Genomic DNA, 14,150 nt, shown 5'->3' with positions numbered 1-14,150 from the left:
TTATTAGAATAAAATATGATATTAAATTTTATTAATATATTTATATTTTTTCTTTTAAATATTTAAAAAATAATTTATTTGTCCCTCAAAACTATAAAGTTTAAAAATTAATAGTGATTAATCTAATATTATACCTTTATAGTAAATAAATTAATGTATACAGAACTATTTCTATAATTTGAATTTAAAGCTTTAGCATAAAATGTAACTATATATAATCAAACATTAAAAGGATAGTATACATATATTTATAATGTAATTTTTTATTAATATACATATTTTTATTGATTATTAAAAATGTTAGATGCATAACATGCCTGTTATAGATAGCGTTGTGTTATCGAATCTCGATATACCATGGATCTATATTTTATGACTACCTATTATATACTGGTAATATGTTTAATTAACAATAAAAGTATTCCCATTAACCTGAAGGTATATTATAATGTAGGTAATTGTTCAAAATGAATATAATTATAATTATACTCCGATATATAAAATTATTATACTGTTCGGTTATAAAAATACGATTTGAATCAAAATAAATATGGTACAAATAATAAGTTTTGCTAAATAAAATGTTTTATCAAATAAAGAAACATATTGTGTTATGCACAATTCAATATAATTATTATCAAGCTTTATATAATAAATAATTATGATATATCATAATATGAATTAATATATGCAATATAGACATTTTATTTTAATCATATTAAATCGGCATGAATACTCAATTATATATATTATAACTTATAAAATATGTTATGTAACCCCTTCCATATTAATGGTTATATCCACTTTTTGGTTGCATATTTAGACTTTATATGTGATTAAACATACGGGATGATACATATATTAAATTAGTATTTAAGTTATAAAAAATTAAATGCAATATAATACTTAGCCCTAACCCGAATATGGGTACCACAACATAAAAACTATATAAAAATTATGCAAAAATTATTCCCCAATAGACAGTTTCTTAAAATATATTAATCATTATTAATATTCGAATCATATATTATTGGTTCATTTTCTTCTTTATTTTTTTATTTTTTCTCTTAATTTTTGTTTTTTAAATCGTTTCCGAAATCCAAATAACGAATACTAATATAAAATGTTAAGAAGCATACGTTTTCTTTGTTAATGTTTGCATATATAATGAAAATAATTTTTTAATTCCTTATTATTTACCTTATAAGCAATTCCCAAGAAAATTGGTATTGCAACTAATATCGATAAAATTGGAATTAATTTGCTTGCTATCGAACTTGATGTAGCTTCAGAAATTATTTTTTTTATATCTGGAGTGGGTGGAAAAATATCACAATTTTTTTTTAAATTGTCATAATCAGTTAATAAATTAATCAATACATGAAAATAGCGGATATTTTCACCAATGTTATGATCTATGATAATTTTTTTATATTTTTCAACAAATTGATGAGCTTTTTCGGAATCTTGCGTGCAATCTGAGTTGTTTGTACCAAACTCAATATATGTGTCACATAATGTATTAAATGCATCATATAATTTAGATATAATGTTCATATCCATACTTAAAATATATTTATTTCTATCTATAAGATCCTTATAATTTTTATAAGTAGTAACATCATCTATATTCTTATTATACTTCTCACCTTCCTTTATATATGTATTATAAAAATGCACTCTATTGTCATCTTGATTACTTTTGATCAGGCTTAACACATAACTTAACCATATCAAAATGTATTGAACAATATAAATGTTTCCTTTTGCATCCTTTTCAAACGCAGACTTATCCTTAAAGAATGTTTCAAAAATATATAAACATCTAGCATTAATTTTAGCGGTATCATCAACACAATTTTCATTAGTACAGTACTCTTTGAAATCTACATCATCTATAAATCGATAGCTTTCATCTTTTTCCTCATAGGAAAACGAGTTCCTTAAAGGAATTAACGTTTCACACTAAGAAAGCAGTTAAAAACAATTAATAAAAACGCGAATTATTAAAAGTTTTATTAAAATAAAATTTAATGATATTTATATATGGTCAATATCAAAAAATGTAAAGGAAATTATTATTATTAAAAAATGCATATACCACTTCCTTATTCATTATAATGAAGTTTTATTTTGATTTGTAAATTGAGTAGAGGCATGTTCTTTTATATGTACTGCATCAAATATGAGACGCAAATACTTTAACCCTATATTTAACTGTCTGTAGTTAAATATACTATAAGTTTTTCAATAATAAAATAGTAGTATTACTAAAATCATATTATACTTATTTTATGACAATTAGCTAAATTACCTTAAATAGAGGGTTGTTTAATACACTTTTGATTAAATATATATATGATGCATTTTATACAAGAAATGCATTCTTACTAACATTTTGTATAACTATATTATAAAAATGGATATCTTTCTATAAAGAATTTAAAGTATGTTTGAACATAGAAAAGGTATATATTTATATTTTATGTTTTGATGATTGTTCTTCAAAAAATTAAATACCGTATAAATATAAAAAATTAAAAATTATATTATTACTATAATCCTTAAAATATATTAAACTTTTATATATTTGCTTCTAATACTATATACAATGCTTTATTAAAATTAAAGTATTTTCAAATTAAGTTGCATTGTTTCCTTTCTATGCAATTATATAAATTTATATTGTTTTTAATGAATGTAGATAAATTCAAAATTCATTTTAATGTGCTCAATAACTTTAGTTTTATTCCAATATACCATATTGGATAATTTTATAATATATTTTTCCATATTTTCCATTTTTTAAAAAAATATGCACTGGACCCGTACTTATAAGCTTAAATAAGTCTTTGAATGCATATTATTTTTAAAATAATGCTTGGTAAATATTAACAAATAAATAAGTATTGATGCAAATTTTAAATTATAATAGAAAACTATGTTTAATTAGGTTATTATATTTCACTTTAAGAGGAGAGAGATAAGATATATTGCTATTTTAATATATTAATTTAAATAAATATTAGCTAAATGTTCTACATAGTTCATTTTTATCTCATATATCTTATTGTTATAATTATCAATGTATATACTTTCAAATAATTTATTAAAAATTCTATATTTTATTAATTCGACAAAAAACAATAATAATATAATACGCGTTAATATTGAATAATAAAATGATATTTAATATTAATTAAGTATTTAACCCTTTCTCCATTAATCCATATTTTTAGAATATAAAACTACAAATTCCAAATTGAATCATTAACAAATATATAATGTATTATTGTCTTTTCGATAAAATTAATATTTAATTATATGAAGGTTTCACAATAAAATAATATTTTAATATTAACTATTTGTAATTTCTAGATTATATGTATAGGCATATAATAATGCATCATATCTATAATATTAAACTTTATTAATATACTTATATTTTATTTTTTAACTATTTTAAAATATAATATATTTATACCTCAAAATTTAAAAATTAACAGTGATAATCTATTATTAAATCTTTATTATAAATAAATTAAAGCGTATGAAGCAACTTCTATTAATACAATTACAACTTCAAAAAATGTTAGAAGCATAACAATAATTTATAGACTATGTTATATTGTCGATTCTCGATCGATATTTATGAATCTATATTTTATGATTATCTATTATACATTAGTAATGTGATTAATTAACATTAAAAATATAGTCATTAACCTGAAAGTATATTATAATGTGGGAAATTATTCCAAATGAATCGAATTATAATATATACCTCATATATAATAATATTATAATGTTCGGTTATAAAAATACGATTTAAATTAAAATAAATATGATGCAAATAATAAGTTTTACTAAATAAAATTATCATTAAATAAAGAAACACATTATGATATGCATAATTCAATATAACCACATATTAACTTTTATATAGGCAATTATGATATATCATAATATGAATTAATATATACAATATAGACATTTTATTTTAATCATATTAAATATATATTAACACTCAATTATATATATTATAACTTATGACAATATGTTATACAGCCCTTTTCATATTAATGGCAATGCTCCTTTGGGAGTATATATTTTTAACTTCATCTCGAAATTAAACATACGGGATGATACATATATTAAATTAGTGTTTAAATTATAAAAAATTAAATGAGATATAATACTTAGCCCTAACCCGAATATGGGTTCCATAACATAAAAACTAAATAAAAATTATACAAAAATTATTTCCAAATAGACAGTTTCTTAAAATACATCAATCGTCATATTCAGAATAATTTATTAATGATCAGTTTCTTCTTTATATTTTTTATTTTTTCTCTTAAACATTGCTTTTGAGATCGTTTCCGAAAACCAAATAACGAATACTAATATAAAAATTTTAAAAAATGTATAATTTATTTATATTCACATATTAATCAGTGCTGAATATATTGTTTAATTGACTTATTATTTACCTTATATGCGATTCCAAAGAAAATTGATACTACAACAAATATAAATGCAATTGGAATTAGTGTCCTTTTTATTATTAATCTTCGTGAATATGTTGGAAGTGATGGAAAGTTGCTAAATTCAGGATCATTACATTTATTTTTTAAATTACAATAATCATTTGATAATGTAGATAATAATTTATTATAGGGACTATCTTTACCATTATTATAATTTTCATTAAGTTCATCATATTTTTTAGCAAATTCTTTAGCTATTTCCGAAAATCTATAGCAAGTTGGCCTTTTTTCATCAAATTCAACATACATCATACATAATAATGTAAATACATAATAAAATTTAGACATATCTTTAACATAAATACTCATCAAATCTTCTTTTTTATCTATAAGATCCTTATAGTTCTTATAGCCACTAACATTATTTATATCCGTAATATACCCATTATCATTATTTATATATGCTTCATAAAAATTCTTTATAGTGTAGTTTTCTTCAATTTTCTTAAAGTTTAACATATAACTTAACAATATCATAATGTATTCAACAATATTGGTGTTTCCTTTTGCAATAAAACTAAATGCGGTAGAATTCCCAAAGAGTTCATTAAACAAAAATAAACATACAGCATTAATTTTATCGATATTCTCTTCACATTTCCCATCAGTACAGTACTGTATGAAATCTTTATCATCTTTAAATTTATAATTTTTAGTATTCGAATCATATTCTAAATTCGTCGTTAAATCCTGGAACTTTTTACACTAAAAAATCATTTAAAAACAATTAATAAAAACGTGTATTATTGAAAATTTTATTAAAACATTGATGATATTTATATATGGTTAATATCAAAAAATGTAAAGGAAATTATTATTAAAAAATGCATATACCACTTCCTTATTCATTATAATGGAATTTTATTTTTGATTTGTAAATTTAATAAAATCATGTTGTTTTATATACAGAGCCCTCAATATGCGACATAAATACTTTAATCCTATATATAACAACTGTCTGTAGTTAAATATATTATAAGTTTTTCAATAATTAAATTAATATAGAATAATATTATTACTAAAGAAACGGTCTATTCCTTTTTTTGATAACTAATAAGTTGCCTTAAATTGGAGATATTTAATACATTTTGGTCAGATGTATAATATAATTTATGCTTAAATTTATGATTATTAATAACATCCATTATAATTTTATTATAAAAATTTAAGTAGTTTAGTAATGAATTTAAAATACTCCCTCTTATATTTGTGTCTCAATATAGAAAAATACAATTTTTTTTCTCATCCTTTAATAAATCTATTATTAGTATAATTTTTAAAAGTATATAAATATATATTTATATACTTGTTTCTTATAATATATACCAATATTTTATTTAAATTATAACATTTACAAAGTTACATTGTTCCATTTTCTATGCAAATTATATACATTTACATTGTTTTTAATGAATATAGATAAATTCATAATCCATTTTAATGATTCCGATAACTATATTTTCATTTCTATATACTTCAATTTATAAATATACCTTATTGAGTAATTTTACAATATATTTTACGCATAATTTTCACGGTTTAAAACAAATAGCACTAAACCTGTATTTGTAAGTTTAAATACGTTTTATATGTAAATAGTTTTTAAAATAATACTAATTAAATACTAAATATTAACATATAAATAACTATTGATGGAAATTTTTAAGTATAATAGAAAACTATGTTTAATTAAGTTATTATATTTCACTTTAAGAGGAGAGAGATAAGATATCTTTGCTCTTTTAATATATAAATTTATATAAATATTCTCTAAATGTTTTGAATTGTTCATTTTTATATTATATAATATATTGTTATAGTTATTAATGCATATACATTCAAATAATTTATTAAAATTTCTATATTTTATTAATTCTATGATAATATAATGTTTGTAATTAAATACGATTCATTAAACATTGACAAAATGACATTTAGCATGAATTAAATCTTTATAATTTTCTCCATGGATCCAAATTTTTATAATATAAAACCACATATCCCAAAGTGGATCTTTAACAAATATATAAAAATTATATCATTATAATGCATTATTATTTGTCTTATTGATAAAATTAATATTTAATTGTATTCAGTTTCCACAATAAAACAATATTTCAATATTAATTATTGGTATAGCATTTTATTAGTTTATATGTATAGTCATATAATAATAACGCATTATATCTATAATCTTATTTATAATTATTGAACAAAATATGATATGAAATTTTATTAATATACTTATATTTTATTTTTTAAATTTTTTGAAATATAATTTATTTATACCTCAAAACTATGAAGTTTAAAAATAAATAGTTAATAATTTAATATTATACCTTTATAGAAAATAAATTAATGTATATAAAGCAACTTATATTAATACTAATTAATTTTAATACAAATGTAAAGGAAATACAAAAGAGAATAGTAACTAAAATTAAAACATCAAAAATATTGATATATAGTGTATTTTTTATGTATTACAAAAAATGTTAGGTGCATAACATGCATTTTATAGATAATGTTGTATTGTCGATTCTCGATCGATAATTTATAAATCTATATTTTATAACTATCCATTATTACAGTTCAGTTGGATAACATGATTTAAATCAAAATAAATATGATACAAGTTATAAGTTTTATTAAATAAAATTTTCACTAAATAAAAAAACATATTATGATATGCATAATTCAATATAGTCCCTGATTAACAAGTTTTATATAATAGTCAATTATGATATTCCATAATATGAATTCATATATAATCAATATCTATATTAATATATGCAATATAGACATTTTATTTTAATCATATTAAATCGGCATGAACACTCAATTATATATATTATAACTTATGAATAAATGTGATGTGGCAATTTTCATATTAATGGAAGTATCCTTTTTTGGTTTCATATTTAGGATTCAGCTCGAGATTAACATAGAGGGATAGTACATATATTAAATTAGTGTCCAAATTATAAAAAATTAAATAAAGATATAATACTTAGCCCTAACCCGAATATGGGTTCCACGAGCACAACCCTGACCCACAGCATAAAAACTATATAAAAATTATGCAAAAATTATTTCCCAATAGACAACTTCTTAAGATATATAAATCATTATTAATCTTCAAATCATATATTAATGATTCATTTTCTTCTTTATATTTTTTAGTTTTTCTTTTAATTTTTGTTTTTGAAATCGTTTCCGAAATCCAAATAACGAATACTAATATAAAATGTTAAAAAACATATGATTTTTTTGTTAACCTTTGGATATATATAATTAAAATAATATTTAAAAGCGCTATATTTTTTAATTCTTTGTTATTTACCTTATAAGAAATTCCTAAAAAAATTCCTATTGCCCCAAATATCGATAAAACTATAAATAATTTGTTTACTGTCGACGAACTCAATGTAACTTGAGAACTTTGTTCAAAAAATTTTGTTGTTATCTCTGGAAGGGATGAACTATATTCACATTTTTTTTTTAAATTATAATAATCAGTTGATAAATTAGACAATAATTGATTATAGGGGCTATTACTAGTAATATCAGAATTTTCACAAAGTTCATTATATTTTTTAGCAAATGTATTAGCTTTTTGCGAAAAGTTTGTGCAATTTAACGTATTTTCATCAAATTCAGCATATATTTCACATAATAATTTAAATACTTCATAAAATTTAGATATATATTTAATATCCATATCCAAAAAATGTTTTTTTTTATTTAAAAGATCCATATAATTTCTATTATCTTCAACGCCATTTATAGACTGTTTATAATATTCACTACCATTTATATATGTATCATAATAATGTTGTAGATGGCTGATAGTACTAGTATTTTTCTTTAGGCTTAATATATAACTTAACCATATCATAATGTATTCAACAATATTGGGATTACTTTTTGCATGATTCTTAAGTGAAGAAGAATCAAGAAAGAATTCATTAAGCAAATATAAACATCCAGCATTAATTTTTTCGAGCTCATCGACACAATTTTGATTATTACAATACTTTTTGAAATCATTATCATTTTTAATTTGATAGCTTTTTTTACTCGAATCATATGTAAAATTCGTCCATACATTCTTGAACCTTCCACACTAAGAAAACATTTAAAAACAATTATTAGAAATATGTATTATTAAAATAAAGTTTAATGATATTTATATATAATACAATATCAAAAAATGTAAAGAAAATTGTTATTAAAAAATGTATATACCACTTCCTTATTCATTGTGATGGAATTTTATTTTTAATTGGTAAATTGAGCAGAATCATGCTTTTTTATATACGATGCATCAAATATTTGACGCAAATACTTTACTCCTATATATAGAAACTATCTGTAGTTAAATAAATTATAAGTTTTTCAATAATTAAATTAATATAGAATAATAAAATAATATTATTACTAAATAAACGTTATATTCCTTTTTATGATAATTAGTTAAATTACCTTAAATAGAGAGTTTGTTAATACATTTTTGATTAAATATATATATGATGCATTTTATACAATAAATGCTATTCTTACTAACATCTCTATAACTTTATTATAAAAATGGATATAGTTTTATAAAGAATTTAATGTTATTTCCTTGTATTTATGTTTGAACATATAAAAGGAATATATTTATATTTTATGTTTTAATGATTTCCCCTCTAAAACTTAAATACTGTATAAATCTAAAAAATAAAAAATTATATTATTACTATAATCCTTAAAAGTATATAAATAATATTTTTTTTAAATATATTAAATATTTATATACTTGTTTCTTATAATATATAGTTTTTTCTAAAATTATTGTATTTTAAAGTTATGTGCTCCACTTTTTATGAAAATTATATAATTTTAATATAATTTTTATTTAATATATATCCACTCTAATTATATTTAACATTTTCAATAACTTTATTTTTATTCCTATATACTTCAATTTAGAAATATACCTTATCGGGTAATTTTATAATATATTTTACGCACCTTTTCTCTGTTAAAATAACAATTAGCACTGAACCCATACTTATTATGCTATTTATGAGCTTAAAATGTCTTTGGATGCATATGTTTTTAAAATAATACTTAGTAAATATTAAATATATAACATATAAATACGTATTGATACAAATTTTAAAGTATAATATAAAACTATGTTTGCTTAGGTTGTTATATTGTCCTTTAAGAGGAGAGAGATAAGATATATTTGCTCATTTAAAATATAAATTTAGGTAAATATTCGTAAATTTTCTACATAGTTAATTTTTATCTTATATATTATATTGTTATAGTTATTAATGCATATACAATCAAATAATTTATTAAAAATTCTATATTTTATTAATTCTATGACAAAACAATGATAATATAATATGGAATAACAGAAAGACATTTAACGTTAATTGAGTTTTTATCCTTTTCTATATTTATCCAGTTTTTTAGAATGAAAAATTACAAACACCAAATTGGATCTTTAACAAATATATAAAAATTATACCTTTATAATATATTATTATGTATATTTTCGATAATATTAATGTTTAATTATATGAAGGTTTCACAATAAAATAATATTCCAATATTAGTTATTAGCATAATATTTTAACAGTTTATATGTATAGGTATATAATAATAACGTTATTCTATCTATCATATTATTTATAATTATTATAACAAAATATAATATGAAATTTTATTAATATACTTATATTTTTTAACTATTTTGAAATATAATTTATTTATACCTCAAAACTATAAAGCTTAAAAATGAACAGTGATTAATCTAATGTTATACCTTTATGCGAAATAAATTAATGTATATAGAACTATTTCCTTAATTTGAATTTAAAACCGTAATATAAATATGAAGAAAATTATATTATATATAATCGAAGGTTAAAAGAATAGATACATATATTTATAATTTAATTTTTTATTAATATGCATATTTTTATTGATTATTAAAAATGTTAGATGCATAAAATGCTTTTTATAGATAACGTTGTATTATCGATACTCGATCGATATTTTATGAATATCTATATTACAGTTCGGTTGTTAAAATACAATTTAAATAAAAATAATAATGACACAAATAATAAGTTTTACTAAATAAAATTTTCATAAAATAAAGAAACATATTATTATATGCATAATTCAATATGGCTCTGGGTTATCAATACTTATATAATAGGAAATTATGATATTGCATAATGCGACTTCATATATAGTCAACATCTATATTAATATATGCAATATATACATTTTATTTTAATCATATTAAATCGGCATGAACACACAATTGTATATATTATATTTTATGGGAAATATGGTATGTACCCCCTTTCATATTAGATTATTCCCCTTTTAGTTGCATATTTGAACTTTTGAACTTCATCTTATGATTAAACATACGGAATGATACATATATTAAATTAGTGCTCAAATTATAAAAAATTAAATAAAGATATAATACTTAGTCATAACCCCAATATGGGTTCCGCAGATACAACTTCAATCTTTACCCACAACATAAAAATTATGCAAAAACTATGATCATAAATTACTTCCAAATAGATAGTTTGTTAAAATATATAAATCACTATTACTATTCCTGAAATAATTACTCTCTTTGAGTCATATATTAATGATTCATTTTCTTCTTTATTTTTTTTATTTTTTCTCTTAAATATTGTTTTTGAGCCCGTTTCCGAAATCCAAATAACGAATACTAATATAAAATTTTAAAAAAATGTATAATTTATTTATATTAACAAATTACTCAGTGATGAATATATTTTTAAAATTCCTTATTATTTACCTTATAAGAAATTCCTAAAAAAAATGCTATTGCACCAAATATCGATAAAACTGTAAATAATTTGCTTCCCACCGGCGAACTTGATGATGCATCTTCAAATGTAAATGCTAATGCAGAAATGTCTGCTTCTATATCTGGAATCAGTTGAACATGTTTACATTTATTTTTTAAATAATCATAATCATTTGATAAAACAGACAATATTTTTTTATATGGACTGTCATCAAAATTACTAGAATCTCTTTTAAGTTCTTGATATTTTATAACAAATTTACTTGCATTATTTAACAATGTATTCCTATCTGTATTCATTTCAGTATTATCATATATACTACATAATAGTTTAAATGCATCATAAAATTTAGACAAATCTTCAATATTAATATTCAACAAATTAATTTGTTTATCTATGAATTCCCTATAATCTGTAAATCTGCTGGAATCATTCTTAAAAATACTATATTTATTACTACCAATTATATTTTTAGTATAAAAGTCGTTTATTGGGGTAGTTCGGTACTCCGAGTGTTGATTTAATTTGTGACTTAACCATAAAACAATATATAGAAAAAATGGTTTATCATTATATTCACTTTTACCTTTCTTTGGGTATTTAGTAAAATATTCTCCAAGTAACCATAAAAATCCAATCGTAATTTTTTCGAGTTCACTATTGCAATCTCTATTAGGGCAGTAATTATTGTAATTACTGATATCTTCTAGTTCAAATTTCCCCTTGTCTTTTAATTCATCTGGTAAATACATCCTCAAAAGATCAAATTTTCCACACTAAAAAATAATTTAAAAAAAATTATAAAAAAATGTATTAAGAAAATGCTATTAAAATATAACTTAATGAAATTTATAGGAAATATAATATCAAAAGGTATACATACTATAGAATCTTCCATTATGATGGAATATAATTTATAATTTCTAGGTTAAGGGGGTATCATATTATATATGTATGCACTAAAATAGGCAATACAATTATTTAATCCTATATGCAGCAATTATATGTAGATAAAAATATTTTTATTATTATTAATTTCAATTTAAAATTAACATGGAATAATAATATAATATTATTACTAAAAGAATATTATATTTTTGTTTATTGGTAGTTAGATAAATTGCCTTATTAGGGGTGTTGTTTAATACATGTTTTATCATATGTATATATAATACAATTCTGGATAAATTGTTATCCTTAATAACATTCATGTGAGAATTACTATAAAAATTAAAGTAACATTGTAATGAATTTAAAATATATCTTCTTATACATATGTTTTAATATAGAAAATAAACATCATTTCTTTTGTTTTAATGATTGCCCTTCTAAAAATTAAATACTGTATAAATTTAAAAAATTAAAAATTATATTATTACTATAATCCTTAAAAGTATATAAATAGTAATTTTTTAAAATATATTAAATTTTTATATACTTGTTTTTTATAATATATAATGTAGTTTTTTCTAAAATTATAGTATTTTAAGGTTAAGTTATATGCTCCACTTTTTATGCAAATTATATAATTTTAATATAATTTTTATCTAATATATATCCATTCCAATTATATTTAACATTTTCAATAACTTTATTTTTATTCCTACATAATTAAATTAAAAATATACCTTATTAGATAATTATATAATATGTTTTGCACATCTTTCCCACGGTTTAAAACGAGAATTAGCATTGGACCCGTATTTATAAGCTTAAATAAGTCTTTAAATGTATATTGTTTTTAAAATAATACTTAGTAAATATTAAATATATAACACATAAATAAGTATTGATACAAATTTTAAAGTATAATAGAAAACTATATGTATTAGATTGGTATATTGCACTTTGAGAGGAGAGATAAGGGAAGTATGCTTTTTTAAGACAATGATGTAGCCATATAATATTTACCTATTCTATATACCTAATTATGTCTTGTATTCCTTTAACATTAAAGCTTTAAGTTATGTATATATATTAAAATTGTTCATTACAAATAACTTATAATTATTACTTTTCTAAATATATAGTTTGCTTTTATATTTTAATAAATAATATTTTACTGCATGTTTTATAATAAACTATATTTAGTTCTATGATGAAAAACTATAGAATTATTAATATTATTTTGCTTGGTATTGTTAATTCTAATATTATTGCATCAATGCATACTTAAATAAATGTTATAATATTTAATTTAATTTTGTATGCATACAATTTTAATCTTATCATACCTTTAATAATATATATAATGAATTTATACCCATGTAATGTATCAAATTAACATAATATATTTGTTCGTATTTAATATGTTTATATATTGTTATTACTATTATTATTGTTACTGCTATATCACTGTGTAGTACAACGAAATAATTAATGCGCTTAATAAAAATACTTTAAATAAATGTATAATATTTCCTCATTTCATAGTTTTTAAATCAAGTATTTTAGAACAAATATACTATCTCGTAAAAACAATATATTTAAATTATATATTTGTGAATTTGTATATATATAATAACCTAATAAAAATATTATTAGTTCAAATTAAATTAATTATTGCATACCTTTTCTATATACTTTGCATTAATATGTAATTGTATATGTTTCACAAATTTAACATATTTCAGTTTTAGTCATTTATACAATATTATATATATTATAACAATAACGTTAATTGTATATACCAAGTTGTTTATAAGTATTATAGCAAACTATAACATTAAATTTTATT

The 14,150-nt window shown here is 19.8% G+C and overlaps 4 protein-coding genes across 4 annotated transcripts; all 4 read right to left on the bottom strand.

Moving 5' to 3' along the window:
• Positions 1-1,047: 1,047 nt before the first annotated feature.
• On the bottom strand, positions 1,048-2,116 carry PY17X_1047501 (PIR protein; the record flags this gene model as incomplete). Its single annotated transcript, XM_034637565.1, has 3 exons — positions 1,048-1,113; positions 1,201-1,965; positions 2,102-2,116. 3 exons carry the CDS (start codon positions 2,114-2,116, stop codon positions 1,048-1,050), a joined length of 846 nt encoding a protein of 281 aa, XP_034493514.1.
• A 2,188-nt stretch (positions 2,117-4,304) lies between these two features.
• On the bottom strand, positions 4,305-5,399 carry PY17X_1047401 (PIR protein; the record flags this gene model as incomplete). Its single annotated transcript, XM_034637564.1, has 3 exons — positions 4,305-4,403; positions 4,494-5,255; positions 5,385-5,399. The coding sequence occupies 3 exons, from the start codon at positions 5,397-5,399 to the stop codon at positions 4,305-4,307; spliced, it is 876 nt and encodes a 291-aa protein (XP_034493513.1).
• A 2,301-nt stretch (positions 5,400-7,700) lies between these two features.
• Positions 7,701-8,813, bottom strand: PY17X_1047301 (PIR protein; the record flags this gene model as incomplete). The annotated part of the gene is made up of 3 exons (XM_022956935.2): positions 7,701-7,787; positions 7,894-8,676; positions 8,799-8,813. The coding sequence occupies 3 exons, from the start codon at positions 8,811-8,813 to the stop codon at positions 7,701-7,703; spliced, it is 885 nt and encodes a 294-aa protein (XP_022812764.2).
• A 2,410-nt stretch (positions 8,814-11,223) lies between these two features.
• Positions 11,224-12,311, bottom strand: PY17X_1047201 (PIR protein; the record flags this gene model as incomplete). The annotated part of the gene is made up of 3 exons (XM_022956379.2): positions 11,224-11,310; positions 11,401-12,189; positions 12,297-12,311. 3 exons carry the CDS (start codon positions 12,309-12,311, stop codon positions 11,224-11,226), a joined length of 891 nt encoding a protein of 296 aa, XP_022810979.2.
• Positions 12,312-14,150: the final 1,839 nt, after the last annotated feature.

This window comes from Plasmodium yoelii (assembly GCF_900002385.2).
Source record: "Plasmodium yoelii strain 17X genome assembly, chromosome: 10".
Classification (NCBI taxonomy): domain Eukaryota; phylum Apicomplexa; class Aconoidasida; order Haemosporida; family Plasmodiidae; genus Plasmodium; species Plasmodium yoelii.
This window is presented reverse-complemented; position numbering and strand designations above follow the sequence as displayed.